This window comes from Chrysemys picta, chromosome 2 (assembly GCF_011386835.1).
Source record: "Chrysemys picta bellii isolate R12L10 chromosome 2, ASM1138683v2, whole genome shotgun sequence".
NCBI lineage: Eukaryota > Metazoa > Chordata > Testudines > Emydidae > Chrysemys > Chrysemys picta.
In genome coordinates this window covers 252,618,178-252,633,566 of record NC_088792.1, presented here as the reverse complement: position 1 = coordinate 252,633,566, position 15,389 = coordinate 252,618,178, and the positions used below count along the sequence as shown (strand labels likewise).

General features: G+C 40.2%; 1 protein-coding gene across 5 annotated transcripts in view; it reads left to right on the top strand.

Moving 5' to 3' along the window:
- The window catches only part of RGS22 (regulator of G protein signaling 22), a 103,539-nt gene that overhangs the window by 42,898 nt on the left and 45,252 nt on the right, over positions 1-15,389 (top strand). For all 5 annotated transcript variants that reach the window (XM_024105301.3, XM_024105299.3, XM_024105300.3 and 2 more), the window contains 5 exons: positions 1,133-1,313; positions 3,349-3,512; positions 4,165-4,273; positions 10,437-10,562; positions 12,133-12,234. In XM_024105301.3, coding sequence (XP_023961069.2) covers positions 1,133-1,313; positions 3,349-3,512; positions 4,165-4,273; positions 10,437-10,562; positions 12,133-12,234 — 682 coding nt within the window. The remainder of the gene's footprint in view (positions 1-1,132; positions 1,314-3,348; positions 3,513-4,164; positions 4,274-10,436; positions 10,563-12,132; positions 12,235-15,389) is intronic.

Genomic DNA, 15,389 nt, shown 5'->3' with positions numbered 1-15,389 from the left:
CTTGGCCCTGCAAATTTTTGTTTGAGAGATCTGAGACTCAAGGTCAAACTCCATATTAAACTACATCCTGTACAGCCCATCTAAAGTCGTTGGTGTTGCACGATATAAATCTATGCAGAGTGTGACCCTGACAATTTACTGTTGGACCTCTGTTATACAGAATATTAATAGCTGTCTTGCTGTAACTTTGAAAGCCTGCTTACTGCACTGCTGCTAAAAATTTAAATGTGGATAATTATATTTGCCTCTATTGTAAAGCACTTTGAGATTTGAGAATGAAAAGTGTTATATAGAGCTGAATACTATTATTCAGGGGCGGTAGAAGCAGGGGAGCCCTGGCTCTTTAAATAGCTCCCGGAGCCGGGGCTGCTGCTGCTATCCCGGTGGGGGAGGGGAGGAGGAGAAACTTGCGGGTTCTGAGGGGGCAGTCGGGGTTGGGGTGGGGTTGGGTTGGGGTTGGGTGGGTGGGTGGGGGAAACAGGCACGTGGGGCTTCTACTGTACTCACCGTGCAGTTCCCTACCGGGTCTTCGGCGGCACTTCGGCGTCGGAACCTTCATTCGCTCCGGGTGAAGGAACTGCCCCCGAAATGCCGCCGAAAACCCAGAGCGAGTGAAAACACACCCCCCTCCTCCCGCCGCCGAAGTGCCACTGAGGACCCGGTAGGGAACCGGTTCTTAGGATTTTGGGAGCTCATCACTGTAATCAGCCATATTCTTTTTCATTTCCCCCTCCCTCCATCCCCCCCCCCCCAAAAGTGAATCTCTGCACTCATGAGCTAAGGCTACCAAATTACTTCATGCTACCACAGTGCCTAATGGGAGTTGTAGTTTGGGTGTCTCATGGCTCCATTCTCTTTTCTAGACTAGGCATAGCATGTTAGATTGAATGTAAATTTCAGTCTCATAAACAAAAGCAGCTGTATTATAGTATGCCGTTTAGAACCCTAACATATTTAGGCAATAAGTCACTTTTATATTTAGAGTAGTGTAAGAGGTAAATTTATCTTTTCTGTTGACTGGTCTTTAGCTCTGGTTATTAATAGAACCATACATTGATGTAGTAAATGTCACATTAGTCCAATAGTTTGTGTTTTGAATAAATTCTACTTGTATGTATTTCCCCCCCTGCAGGGGTCCCAGATTTTGTGTCACTCATACAGCTGCAGTACAAACTGCCAGTGCAAAGTTGAAACAATGGCACACCTCTCACGAGAGACCAAGGACGGATATTGATCCTTACCCACAAATGGTGACATTGTTACCACTGAGAGCTAAATCTTGCATTCCAAGGATAGCACCTTCCCATCCTCAGGTAGGCATGACAAGGACCCTCAGAAGTTAACGGCAAAAGTTTTATTGAATTAAAAGGGACATGGATTTGGTCCTCATTCCTTGAGTCAGTTTATAGAGCCAGATCTAGTTAATCTAAGCTTGTTTCATCCAAAATCTATGTGTAAAATGCAGTAGAATGCTACTGTGTTTTGTACAGTAGCTCCAATACAAACTGCAGGCCAATTTCTGTTCACAGTTACACCCTGACAACTCCATCGATGTCAGTGGGCCACATGGATATACCTGAGAGCAGATTTTAGCTGAAAATTTCAAATTTCATTGAGTTACATAATAGCTAGAAGGCAAGATTCTGCCCTCTAGTATCCTGGTATAAATCTGGAGTAATTCCATTGGTTTCAATTAAGTTACTTTGGATACATGCTTATTAGTGTAACGGAGAGCAGAATCTGGCCCACTGTCTCTCAAATCATAATTGTTTAGTCAGAACAGCCAGCTGTGATATTTTTTCTAGAGATGGTCTCAAGCTACAAAACTCAGATCTAGATATGGATTTTTAATATACTAGAATTTGTACATTGTGAGATCAGGGTTCTTGACTCAGCTCATCACAAAGGGCCTGAAGATGAGAGGTCACTTCAATGAAATTTGCACGTACTCAGCAACATTCAGGATCAGGTCTCAAGATAGGAGCTATTTACAAATTGTGGATCCAGATAACAGTTCAGATTTCAAATACTCCCAAGGATAAGGGATGTTCTGATTCAGGGGTTGAGTTCAAACTCATCTCTAATATTTTTATTGAAATAATTTTTAGAATGCAGTTTTAATATCTGTGTGTATTAAAAGATTAAGTAATTAATGGCAATGGGTGGTTCATTATGGTCTAAATTAATCTTAGTGGCCTGATGTTACTGCAAACGGCTTCAACTGTTTAATTAAAATTTCATGAAACTTCTGGATTTCACTTTATAGGGATTTATGCAAACATTTTTCTGGTTGTTGTGTTTAATGACATGGGCTTGTATCTTTTGAGATACTCGCTGAGTCTGGATTTTGAATGAACTCATAATCTTAATGGAAACGAACAAATTTTCATTTCAAACTCGTATATAGTGAAGTTTCATTGCATAGCCCTATACTGGCCCAGATTTGCTTGGGGGAGTTTTGCATTTTAGCAAAACTTTCTGTGAACCTGGCTTCAGAAAACTGAGTTTATAGGAAAGCCTGAAACTAGGTGAGCTTTGTGCGGTCTCAGGTTTTGTCAGAGTTGTGCAAAACGTTCATAATTCTAAGTTATCCTCTGAACATCTCAACTGATTTGTAAACCAGAGGACATTCATCTGCTGCCATTCATCTTCATCAGTATCCTTAGAGTTCATTAAGGAACAAATCCTGGTCCTGTGAGCAAAGTTTGAGCAAAAGGTTTTTGTCCAGGAAAGTATGCAGGGGCTGATGGACGTTTAGATGAGAAGGTGCCACCACTGGGAAAAGAAAGGACTAGTAGATTGCATCTGCACTGTGTGTATGAATCCACTGGCCATGCCCCGGGTGTGCACACATTTTCCCCTTATGGTGAATAGTATAATAATGTGCAGCTTCCCCCTACACAAGTTGTACGCTTCCCTGTGCAAAGTCCATCTGCTATGTTTTGGAGTTTCCGTGTCTTCTGGATCAAATCTGGAATCAGGAGCTACAAAGACAAAAAAGGTTACATTAAAATTGAAGGATCTTGATTGTTTAGGTGATTTGTTTAATATGGGTCATGTTAAACAAGATATGCCATATTCTCCTGTACCTTCATTCCATTTACAGATATCCCACTGATGTTAACTGGAATTTTATGTAAAGACGGAGGGTGAAATATTGCCCTCTGCTAGCAACTTTTAATGCTTTGTAGTTATTAAAGGATGATGGAAAAAGCTTGGATCTACTTTACATATTGTGATTGGAAAGAAAGTCCCTGATGTCAATAGAAACCTTTAATTGGAGAGCATCAGAAAGAACAAAGGTGGGAAAATTTATTTCTGAGTTGTTCTATTTTTCTATTCCTTTAGAGAAATGAAACCAGCTCACCCACAACCTTATTAAAAACAAATGTGATGAATTTATCTTCTAAGAGAGCTACCAGATTATTGTCAGCTACCCTGCCACCAAGTGGAACCATCACAAAGGATGATTTCTACAGCATAACCAGTAAACCTGAAGTTAGTAAAAAAAGGTAAGTGCAAAAATCTCTTGTGTATCATTTATAAATCCCATACTTCTCAACTATTTAACATTGTTTTCATGGAATGCAACTTTTTTATTGCCCACTAATTTAATACAATAATCCGCTCACAAGAGCAGAGTTTTGATTTAATCTGCCTGTGGTGGAAATTTCTTCCTAACCTCTAGCTGTTAGTGGTTTGCTTATGCCCAGGAGCATGAGGGCTTTGTCCAGGGAAGTATGCAGGGGCTGATAGAAGCCTAGATGAGCAGGTTTATTTAGATGAGCAACATTTATTATCCTTTCTGATGTAACTTTCAATGTTCTGACTGGGCACATACATATCTTTTTTTAAAACTTCTAAGCACTTCGCCTCCATGATAACCTGTGGGAAGGAGTTCCACAGATTAATTATGTGATATGTAAAAAAATATTTCCTCTAACTTACTTTTAAATCTGTTGCCTTTCAGTTTCATTGAATGTCTATTTGTTCCTTCTATAAGAAGACAAACTAAATAGTAATGCTCAATTTACCTTCTCCATACCATTCACTATTTTGTTACACCTACATCATGTCCCCTCTTATTTGTTTCTTCTCTAAACTAAACATTCCTAATCTTTTCTTAAGCAGTTCTCAAACATTTTTGTTTGTTTGTGAGTCCAGGCCAAAATCAGTGGGAAGCAACATGTCTCATCTCTCAGCTGTTACTGATGATACAAAATGCCTGAAGTCCCGGACAGATAGAAAATACACCTATGCTGAGCTGCTCCCAGTAAGTAACGCTGGAAGAACCTGGCTTCCCTGAATCTATGGTTGAAGACACTTTAATCTACAGTAAAACCAATCAAAGGGGATATATCCTGTGATTTTGGAAAATGTGTCTGATTATACAGATGATATCTTTGCCTTGTGCAGTATTTTAATTAAAAAGTAGGGCTGTCCATTAATCCAGTTAACTCACACGATTAACTCAAAAAAGTTAATCGTGATTTAAAAAATCGCAATTAATCGCAGTTTTAATCGCACTGTTAAACAAGACAATACCAATTGAAGTTGTTATTAAATACTTTGGATGTTTTTCTACATTTTCATATATATCTTGTATACTGTGTTGTAATTGAAATCAAAGTGTATATTTTGATTACAAATATTTGCATTGTAAAAACGATAAACAGAAGATATAGTATTTTTCAATTCACCTCATACAAGTACTGTAGTGCAATCTCTTTGTCCTGAAAGTGCAACTTACATATGTAGATACATTTTTTTGTTACATAACTGCTCTCAAAAACAAAACCATGTAAAATTTCAGAGCCTACAAGTCCATTCAGTCCTACTTCTTGTTCAGCCAATTGCTTCGACAAACAAGTTTGTTTACATTTACAGGCAATAATGCTGTCCTCTTCTTATTTACAATGTCACCAGAAAGTGAGAACAGGCATTCGCATGGAACTTTTGTAGCTGGTGTGGCAAAGTATTTACGTGCCCGATATGCTAAACCAGGGGTAGGCAACCTATGGCATGGGTGTCGAAGGCGGCACGCGAGCTGGTTTTCAGTGGCACTCACAGTGCCCAGGTCCTGGCCACCGGTCCGGGGGGCTCTGCATTTTAATTTAATTTTAAATGAAGCTTCTTAAACATTTTAAAAACCTTATTTACTTTATTTACAACAATAGTTTAGTTATATATTATAGACTTGTAGAAAGAGACCTTCTAAAAACATTAAAATGTATTACTGGCATGCGAAACCTTAAATTAGAGTGAATAAATGAAGACTTGGCACACCACTTCTGAAAGGTTGCCAACCCCTGTGCTAAACATTCGTATGTCCCTTCATGCTTTAGCCACCATTCCAGAGGACATGCTCCCATGCTGATGATGCTTGTTAAAAAAAGAATGCGTTAATTACATTTGTGACTGATCTCCTTGGGGGGAGAATTGTACATCCCCCTGCTCTGTTTTACTCGCATTCTGCCATATATTTCATGTTATGGCAGTCTCGGATGATTACCCAGCATATGTTGTTGTTCATTTTAAGAACACTTTCACTGCAGATTTAAAAAAACGCAAAGAAGGTACCAATATGAGATTTGTAAAGATAGCTACAGCACTTGACCCAAGACTTAAGAATCTGAAGTGCCTTCCAAAATCTGAGAGGGACGAGGTAGGGAGCATGCTTTCAGAAGTCTTAAAAGAGCAACATTCCAATGTGGAAACTACAGAACCCGAACCACCAAAAAAGAAAATCAACCTTCTGCTGGTGGCATCTGACTCAGATGATGAAAATGAACATGTGTTGGTCCGCACTGCTTTGGATGGTTTTCAAGCAGAACCCGTCATCAGCATGGACGCATGTCCCCTGGAATGATGGTTGAAGCATGAAGGGACATATGAATCTTTAGCGCATCTGGCACGTAAATATGTTGCGACACCGGCTACAACAATGCCATGAGAATGCCTGTTCTCACTTTCAGGTGACATTGTAAACAAGAAGCGGGCAGCATTATCTTCTGCAAATGTAACCAAACTTGTTTGTCTGAGTGATTGGCTGAACAAGAAGTAGGACTGAGCAGACTTGCAAGCTCTAACATTTTACATTGTTCTATTTTTGAATGCAGTTTTTTGCACATAATTCTATATTTGCAAGTTCAATTTTCATGGTAAAGAGATTGCACTACAGTACTTGTATTAGGTGAATTGAAAAATACTATTGATTTTGTCTTTTTATAGTGCAAACACTTGTAATCAAAAATAAATATAAAGTGGGCACTGTACACTTTGTATTCTGTGTTGTAATTGAAATCAATATATTTGAAAATATAGAAAACATCCAAAAATATTTAAATAAATGGTATTCTATTGTTTAACAGTGTGATTAATCACACAATTAATCTTGATTAATTTTTTTAATCTTGCGATTAATCTTGATTATTTTTTTAATTGCTTGACAGCCCTAATAGAAAGCCAACATTCACCCATAATTACCACACTATGGCATCCATTGGTCCATTCTATTTCTTTATTCTTAGAATAGGAAATAATGGTGGTAATTCTCATACTGTGGTATGGTAACTACTAATAAATTATTGTTTTAATCATAATAATGTTCTTTGTGTGACAGTAAAAAGGATTATTATTTGTGAGTTAATGGATAAATGCTTCAATAGAGACATTCCCACACCTTAGTACAGTTTTGGGCAATATTTTAGTGACCAGTGGAAGTGAGAGCTTGAATATGGCCCTAAAATATGTAGTGATGAAAACAGTAAAATATACAGCAGGAACATGTTCCAGTTCTAATTTTTTTCATTACTCCTACACTTTATTGTATGGCTTGTAAAATTACTGCCTCCAAAAGCAACTCCCTGAATCCAATGCACAGAAGAATGTTTCCTTAATTTTTGCTGAAATGATGGAGGCTTTGGGGGCTTCCTGCTTTTTTAAGTCCAAGAATTAAGAATAATGCCACAGGTACAACTATAAATCCCAAACTCGTCATGTTCATTGAACATTCCAAAGGTGTCCTGCTCTTTCATAGAGATTGTTGGCACTGCTGGCCCAGTTCAGGAAATAAACTGTAATGTGCATTGAGTTCCTTAATCTGTTAATAGATTGCTTTTTTTTTTTTCATTAGGATAGTACAATTGTTTATTCCTTTGCTGAAGGTATTCTTGTTTAGTTAACAGAAGGGATGGGGGAACAGGCTGATGTTTGTGGTCAAGTGAAATTTATATTGTGGAACCAAATATTCAGGAAATATTCACACCCCTTGAATATCTCTATTTGTACATCCCTGTCTTTTGTCTGGAGGAGTCTATCTCTGGCTGAGGGGAAGAGAGGCCCAGCCATTTATTCTCCACTTGGATATCCATGGAGGCTATCAAGGGCCCTTATGGTCACTTATGCCACCACAGGACATGACGGTGGAATCTGCTTGGCATAACGAGTGGTCTGTGATAACAGTCATTAATCACTCTCTCATCACCAACCCCACCAGATTTTGACCTGCCAAGGCACCTGTGGCCATCCCTGAACCAGTTTTGAACAGGACAGGGCAATTGTGTGGCCAGTCACTCTTCAAATGGGATTTCTCTAATGACCCATGATGTAGATATAGTCAACTTCAGACTACGTTGCATATTCTTGACAAGTGCCCAATGACTTACTTCAATGATGGGTGAACTCCAGTATGCAGATGATTGTGCTGTAGTTGTACACTAAAAGGAGGATCTATAAACAGCCCTTACCTGCTTCTCTGAAGCTTACAAAAGACTAAGACTAACCCTGAACATTGGCAAAACAAAGTTCTCCACCAGCCAGCTCCTGATCAATCATCAAACCCAGCAAGGAAGTTCTAGATTGACAGAGAAGAACTGGAAAATTTAGAACACCTTGCCTACCTTGGCCACCATCTCTCACAGAGGGCAGACAGAGATGTTAAGATTCAGCACAGAATCCGCTGTGCCAGCCTTGTCTTTGGCAGACTGTCTCAATGGGTATTCAACAACCACAACATCAGAACACACACTAGACTTTTGGTTTATAAAGCGGTAATAATCCCAACTCTCCTCTATTTCGGTGAGACTTGGGTGACCTACAGAAAACACCTAGAAAGCCAGCACTAGCACTAGCACTTTATCCAGAAGATCCTCAAAAAAGTGGAAGGATCACCACACTAACCTCAGTGTCCTCACGAAGGTCAACACCTTCAGTACTGAGGCCGTGATTATCCAGCACCAGCAGAGGTGGAGCGTGCACTGTGCGCGCATGCCTGACGCACGCCTACCAAAACAACTGCTGTATGCCCAACTCACCAAAAGAGAAAGGAAATGGGGAGGCCAAAAGAAACACTTCAAAGACACCCTCAAGACAAAGATTAAGAGATGTGGCATCAATAACACACTGGTAGACAGTGGCCCAGGACAGGGCTAACTGGTGAAGACTTGTCAGAGAAGGAATGATCACTTTTGAGGAAAATTGCCTTGCCCTGGTTGCAGAAAAATGCCTGAAAAGAAAGGACAGACAACTGTCATACAGAAATCATGGCCCAACCCTGCCTTCCAGCATCACCTGCAATGTCTGCCAACAAGTTTGTGGCTCAAGGATTCAGTCACCAAAGGACCCATAAAAATTAAAATCTGTGGAAGAGATCATCCTCGACCTCAAGGGATCACTGCTGCCACCACCCGGCTCTTCACCCAGCTGATGATGATGCCATCAAATGGCTGGCACACTGCGCATATGCTGAGTATCAAGGATTCTAACTATCCCATACCCTCAGGCTTCTCATTGTGACTGCTTTCTCACAAGACCCTCTCTCAAAAGGCCCCGCTCTTTCTTTCCTGCTCTTGAGCAACCTTTGGAGAGAAACCTATTGTCCTCCCATCCCCACTCCTTCATCCACTCCCAGTGTCCTCACAGGATGTGACCAGTCTGCCACATATCTCCTCAGCTCTTCAGGGGTCAGCTCACTGACCTGCATTTTCCTTGGGATTCTTTGCAGGAGAGTGGGGCGGGAGGTGTCAAAATAGACCCCCTTAAATCTCCCCTGTCCTACTCAATACTCCTGGATACTTTGATACCTGGAAAGTTACTGGAACAAGTTAATAAAGAATCAATTTGTAAGCACCTGGAATGCCAAACCAACCTAATTTCCTTCTTTAACAGGGTTACTGGCCTGCCTAGTGGAAAGGGGGAAGCAAGTGATTTTCCTTAATTTTTAGTAAGGCTTTTGACACAATCCCACATGACATTTTCATAAAGAAACTAGGGAAATGCTGTCTAGATGAAATTACTATAAGGTGGATGCACAACTTGTTGAAAGACTATACTGAAAGTTGTTATCAATGGTTTGCTGTCAAATGGAGCAAATGGGACCCACGGGAGGTCTGTCCTCAGTCTGGAATGCTTCAACATTTTCATTAATTACTTGGATAATGGAGTGGAGAATATGCTTATAAAATTTGTGGATGACACTAAATTGGGAGGGGTTGCAAGCAGTTTGGAGGATAGGATTAGAATTTAAAACAACCTTGATGAATTGGTCTGAAATCAACACAATGAAATTCAATAAAGACAAGTGCACAGTGCTACATTTAGGAAAGAAAAATCAAATGCACAACTACAAAATGAGGAATAACTAGCTAGATGATAGTACTGCCGAAAAACGAGATGGGGGTTGTAGTAGCTCACAAACTGAATGAGTCAAAACTGTGACGCAGTTGCAAAAAAAAAAAAAAAAAGCTAATATCATTCTGGGATGTATTAACAGGAGTGTTGTATGTAAGACAGAGGAGGTAATTGTCCCACTCTACTTGGCACTGAGGCCTCAACTGGAGTATTGTGTTCAGTTTCAGGTACTATGCTTTAAGAAAGATGAGACAAATTGGGAAGAGAGTTCAGAGGAGAGCAATAAAAATGATAAAAGATTTAGAAAACCTGACCTATGAGGAAAAATTTTAAAAACTGGGCATGTTTAGTCTTGAGAAAAGAACATGGAGGGGGATCCGATAAGACTTCAAATCTGTTAAGGGCTGTTATAAAGAGGATGATCAATTGTTCTCCACATCCTTGAAGGAAGAACAAGAAGTAATCAGCTTAATCTGCAGCAAGGGAGAATTAGTTCAGATATTAGGAAATACGTTTTAATTTTAAGGATATTTAAGTACCAAGGAAGGTTGTGGACCCCCCTCATTGGAGGATTTTAAGAACTTGTTAGACAAACACCAATCAGCGATGGCCTAGGTTTTGTGGGTCCTGCCTCAACACAGGGGGATGGACTAGATGACCTCTATGCACCAATTGTATGTATAATGTAAAATCTGGTTGACTGGAGTGAAGATGTCAGCTGAACAATCTGCGTGACACCCCATTTCAACTCACTGACATCTAAGAAAAATTAATCGCCTTTATTTCTTGCTGTTCTGTTAACCTAGGGTAAAAGTCCTACAGAAAGTGTTGTCCTAGGGGGTTCTAAAATGGAATGCATGCTGCAGTCTCTTTATGTGGAGAACAGAGCAGGCTACTTCTTCACACGCTTCTGTGAGAAGTCAGGGAATGAGGTATGAGGTATTTTCTTACCCTGTGACAATTTATTCCACAACTGACTGAACACAAAGCTACAAAGGGCAGCCAGGCTGAAAAAATAACTGGAGAAAGAAAGGGGTGGTGTTCATGCATATTTTGAAACTAAAGATGGGCCTTAACCTGACTATCCCAAACCCATTTGAAGTCTGAGTGTTCCATCAGGGATGAAAGGGACTATTCATTGTGAATAACTGCCTTTTCCATCTGGCAGAAAAACAGTATGAGATCCTGGCCTGCAGAAAAATTTTAAAACGGGGAAAAAGAAGAATATCTACTAGAATACAATCTCTTTCACATGCGAGTCTTCCGCCTCCTTCCCTGTGGTGTCAGTAATGTCCACAAGTATCCCCCAGCATTTGCATAAAGTTCTTTAGTGTTCACTGAAGCTCCATGAACTTCTGGGAAACATAATTATATTTCTTCTCTGCTGTCTGCAAAGCCACTACTTGCTGCAGCATGCAGAGGGAGAATGGGTTGGAGCTAGTCAGCCTGTGGGCTTTGTAGAAGCAGTGAATCTTTAGGAAGGATTTGAAAAAGATGGTCATTCCATCCATTGGCAGGGTTATAGATTTCTCACAGATGTCTAGAATGCAGCAGCAGTGGCCAGAAATGCTTTCTTCTGCCTTTGGCTCTCCAGGAGAAAACAACCACAATTTTTCAAACCTGGGTGCCTTAAGTTAGAATCCTAAATTTACATTTAGCCACCTACACAAAATTGGCATGATTTTTCAAAGAGGATGAGCATCCATAAATCCCACAGAAGTAAATGGGATCTGTGGTGATCACTCCCTTCCAAAAATCAAGCCATTTGTATCAAGTGTCTTCCGCTGTGGAACTTATGTTCAGCCTGACCTCTGACTGAAACAAGTCTTGTAACCAACAAGTTATGGAGCAAAACTCCCCTCTTTGGAAGGTATTCTTTTAACTGTCAATCTCATAAAGCAGCTAACCCCAGATGTGCTTTTGGGATACTCACCAAGACCCAACCCCCATAAGTGAAGAGCTAGAACAGAGAGGTCGGGGGAGAGGGGAAGAGCTAGCTCCTTCTTCTGAAAGATGTTTGATATTTTTGTTTGACTCAATGAAACGGAGGCCAAGATATGGTACCTTAGAAACAAATATAATAACAATGTAATATAGTCACAATAACATATGCCCAGTATAAAACATTTAATTGTCTGGGTTATTGCTGCAAAATGCTATCCCACCATGGCACAAGTTCTGCACGTACATTATCAACATTTCTTAAGTGCTGGCTTCACGCCATCAAAATGTGGTTACTCTTCAAATGTTAACTGTAACATTAACAATTTTAATGGCCAATTATATGCAAAGGATACAATAAAAGATATAATATCGCAGTGACAATGCCATTAAACATATTGTCCTGTTGCCAGTATGCAACAGAAGATTAAAACCATCTTAAATTGAGCTTGATTTATGATGACCCCAAGGAGCTAAACAATTACTTGGATTGGAAACCCAAGCTTTTATAAAGCCCTGATAATTGGGTAGTAATAACTTATATTCTTTTTCCATCTGTAGCTGTGGAAGAACAGTGCGTACTTTTGGTTTGACCTACAGGCTTATCATCAACTTTTCTACCAAGAAACCCTTCAGCCTTTTAAACTATGCAAGCAAGCTCAAGTAAGTTATAAATGTGTTTTCCCTTCAGTAATATCTTTGTTGTAAGACTGTTTAAAAAAGACAAAAGAACTGAAAGGGTTTCCAAGTCTCCCCAACCCCAAGCAAAGGAAATTTGAGGTTGTGGTCAATAAATCCAGCTTTAAATTGTTACCATGGAATTGCTTGACTTAAATGTTAGCCATGCATAGTTTGTTTCCTAGGATCAATTCCATTCCCAGTTTTATCTATTAATATTCAGTTTGCATAGTCTCCCCTTTGCTACTCACTGCCAGTGTTACCTCTTATTTGGAAATAGCTACTGTTAATGCTGATCATTCTTTTTGTGTGTGTATGTGTAATCAGTTGTTACTCTCTCTCATGAGGGTTAGAATTTCAAATCCTGAAGCCTAAGCTTAGGATATTGACTTTAGTCATAGAAGTGGATCTTCCAGTTGTCAGTCTTATAGCTTTTTCTTTTCTTAATTTCAGTCCATTATCACTCCTGATTATACAATTACTCTCCCTTCTTGGTGTTAAGCTACTTCATAGATTTTTAGAGTGCTAATGAGATTGCTTACCTGTGAGAGTTCTTCACTGGCTTTACACTGTAAATTCAGGTGCAGTGAAAAAGTTAATCATTTTCCAACTGACCAGTAGTATCGATAACTCAGACCCATGTCCTATAAGACTGTTGGATGCTGATGGGGGAGAAAGGTACAGCCATCTTAAGTATGCCATGCAGTTTTTACTGCCATTTTGAGAAACTTGGGTTTCCTTTTCCTTTCTAAATTATCCTGTGCCTTTAAATATGTGTCTGTTTCTCCAAAGAGAGCAGACCCAAGTATCGCTTAGGGAGCACCACTTCCCATGTCCATAAAGCATATGTCTGTAGAGAGAGGAATGGCATTTTACACAACCAGGATAATTTAAATTTCAATATAATTTGCATTTTAAGTTATTGCTGTACTGAGCAGTTGTAACTCTCCCTCCATGGCTTTTCCATAGCACTGAGTGTGCATGGGTCAGTGGCTGGTTGTGGGCATTGATTGAACTGGCAGCGGGATGGCTACTTCTTGGGATCCTTGTCAGGGGGAGGAGGATGAGGAGGCACCTACTACTCCATGCTCTCACACCTGCCCAGAAACACATGGAGTCCATGTGTGGGCATGGGGAGCTGGGGAGTCTCAACCTACATCGGTCTCCCATTGGCGGGTTCACTGGAGACAGGGACCCTCTCCTCCACCATCGCTTATGGCCCTCTTGGAGCCATCTTAGACCCACAGGTGCTGCGTTGGCTACTCCTACCCTTTGTTTGCAGTTGTCACAGCTGGGTTTCTGGGCTTGCTTTGGGGGGCTATGGAGAATTTTTTCCTGTACTTGCAGAATCCTTGAGGCCTGGTAATATAGGAAATTAAGGAAAAGAGATCACAATTAAAACAAACAATAGAAATTAGTAAGGGGTAATAAAACAGAGTAATTATTGTCAATACTTGTGTCCAGTACACATGAGAGGCTTTAGAGGCCAGCTTCTGGGCTAAACCAAAGCCTGGGACCAGGAGTGCCTGTGGTGGAGTCCCCCTGCTGCCATCACGGCCTTGTCTGGGGAGGAGGATGCGGAAGCTATAACTTGCTGAGTCACTCCCTCAATGTCCACAGAGGCCTGAGGGACTTCGTCCTGGGCCACAATAGCCTGTTGGGCATAGGGATGTTTTAAGGTGCATGAAGAATAAGACGCCCTTTGTCTGTACCCTCCCTCTCCTTCAGAGTGGGAGAGTAGCAAGACTGAATCCTGTCTTCAGTTAGGGAGGGCTAGACTAAAGGAGACAACCCTCACTTATTGGGATGTTAATGCTTAAGGCTGGTTAATCTCATACTAGAGCCAATTAATGCCCGGTAGTCTGAAGGGGTGAGAATGGGGTGTAGGCAGCATGTTAAAAGTTAATAAAGTTGCAGCCTGCTTCTTTAATTCCACCTCCAGTTCTGTGTCTTCATTCTTCTGTGTGTCCTGATCTAAACGTTCTTGCTCCTGGGCAATAAGGGAAACACCACAATAACTCAGAGATAACAAACACTTGAAGCAGTCACAATGTTGAGTTTTTCTCTTTTTCCTAAAATTCAGGAGGACACATTATAAGTTGTATGTGTCAGTCTCAGCCTTAAAACAAAAATGTCCAACCTGGGTGCCTAAAGTTTGACATCTAAATTCATATTTAGGCACCTAAATATGTAAGTGGCCTGACTTGAGTGCCCGCAGAACACACATATATTAGAGGGAGCTGCAGGTACATAGGATCTTTGAAAAATCAGGCAATTTTTATTTAGGTGTCTTAATATGGATTTAGGAGCCAAATTTACGTTTGAAATTTTTAGCCTTTGGGCCCAAGTCTCCATTGTGTTGCACCTGGTGCAGTAATTTGCACCGATGCAAAGTGGATATGAAATATTGCCATTATGATTTGGTCATGTTTTATACTTACTTTGCCCTGGAGTAAAAGGCTACATGACTGAAAAGCTAGCCTTTAGTCTTGTCTTATCTTATTTCCAGCCCCGGCCTGGTGGTGACAGCAAAACATCATACAATCAGAGTTACTAGGCAATCACAGAAAGCTACATACACATGACCATTAAAGTAAATACATCAGAACGAAATATGTGAAACTGTTCCATTAGCATCACAGCTGAAATGAAACATAACAAATCAACACATGTGCTGAAACATTTGGTATCATTCTCAAGTTTGCCTTTTAAGGCTGCACACAAATTATTCTTGTTTTCATTGGAACACAGATGAGAGTCAAGCTGTATCCAATCAAAAGGGCCTGCTTCTGGAAAAGATGCCTTCCCGAATTCTGCACTCACCTTTGATACAATGAGATAGTTATTCCGCTACTCCTAATGTCAATCAGATTTCTAATAGCACATTGTCATATATTTTACTATTTACGATTCAGAGAGATCGAGTGTTTCATACAATTTTCTGTACATAACACAGAAGTAAGAAGAAACTTTCTTTGATCATTGTATTTTTCTGGTCAGTGTTTTATCTAAGCTTTATGATATATCCTGGCATGTGTTTCCTTAATATATCAGTGTGTATAGTAAAAGAAACTCAAGTGAGGATGAAATGTGATGCACTAGAAAAAAGATGAGTGACAGTAATAATCCAGGAATGTATG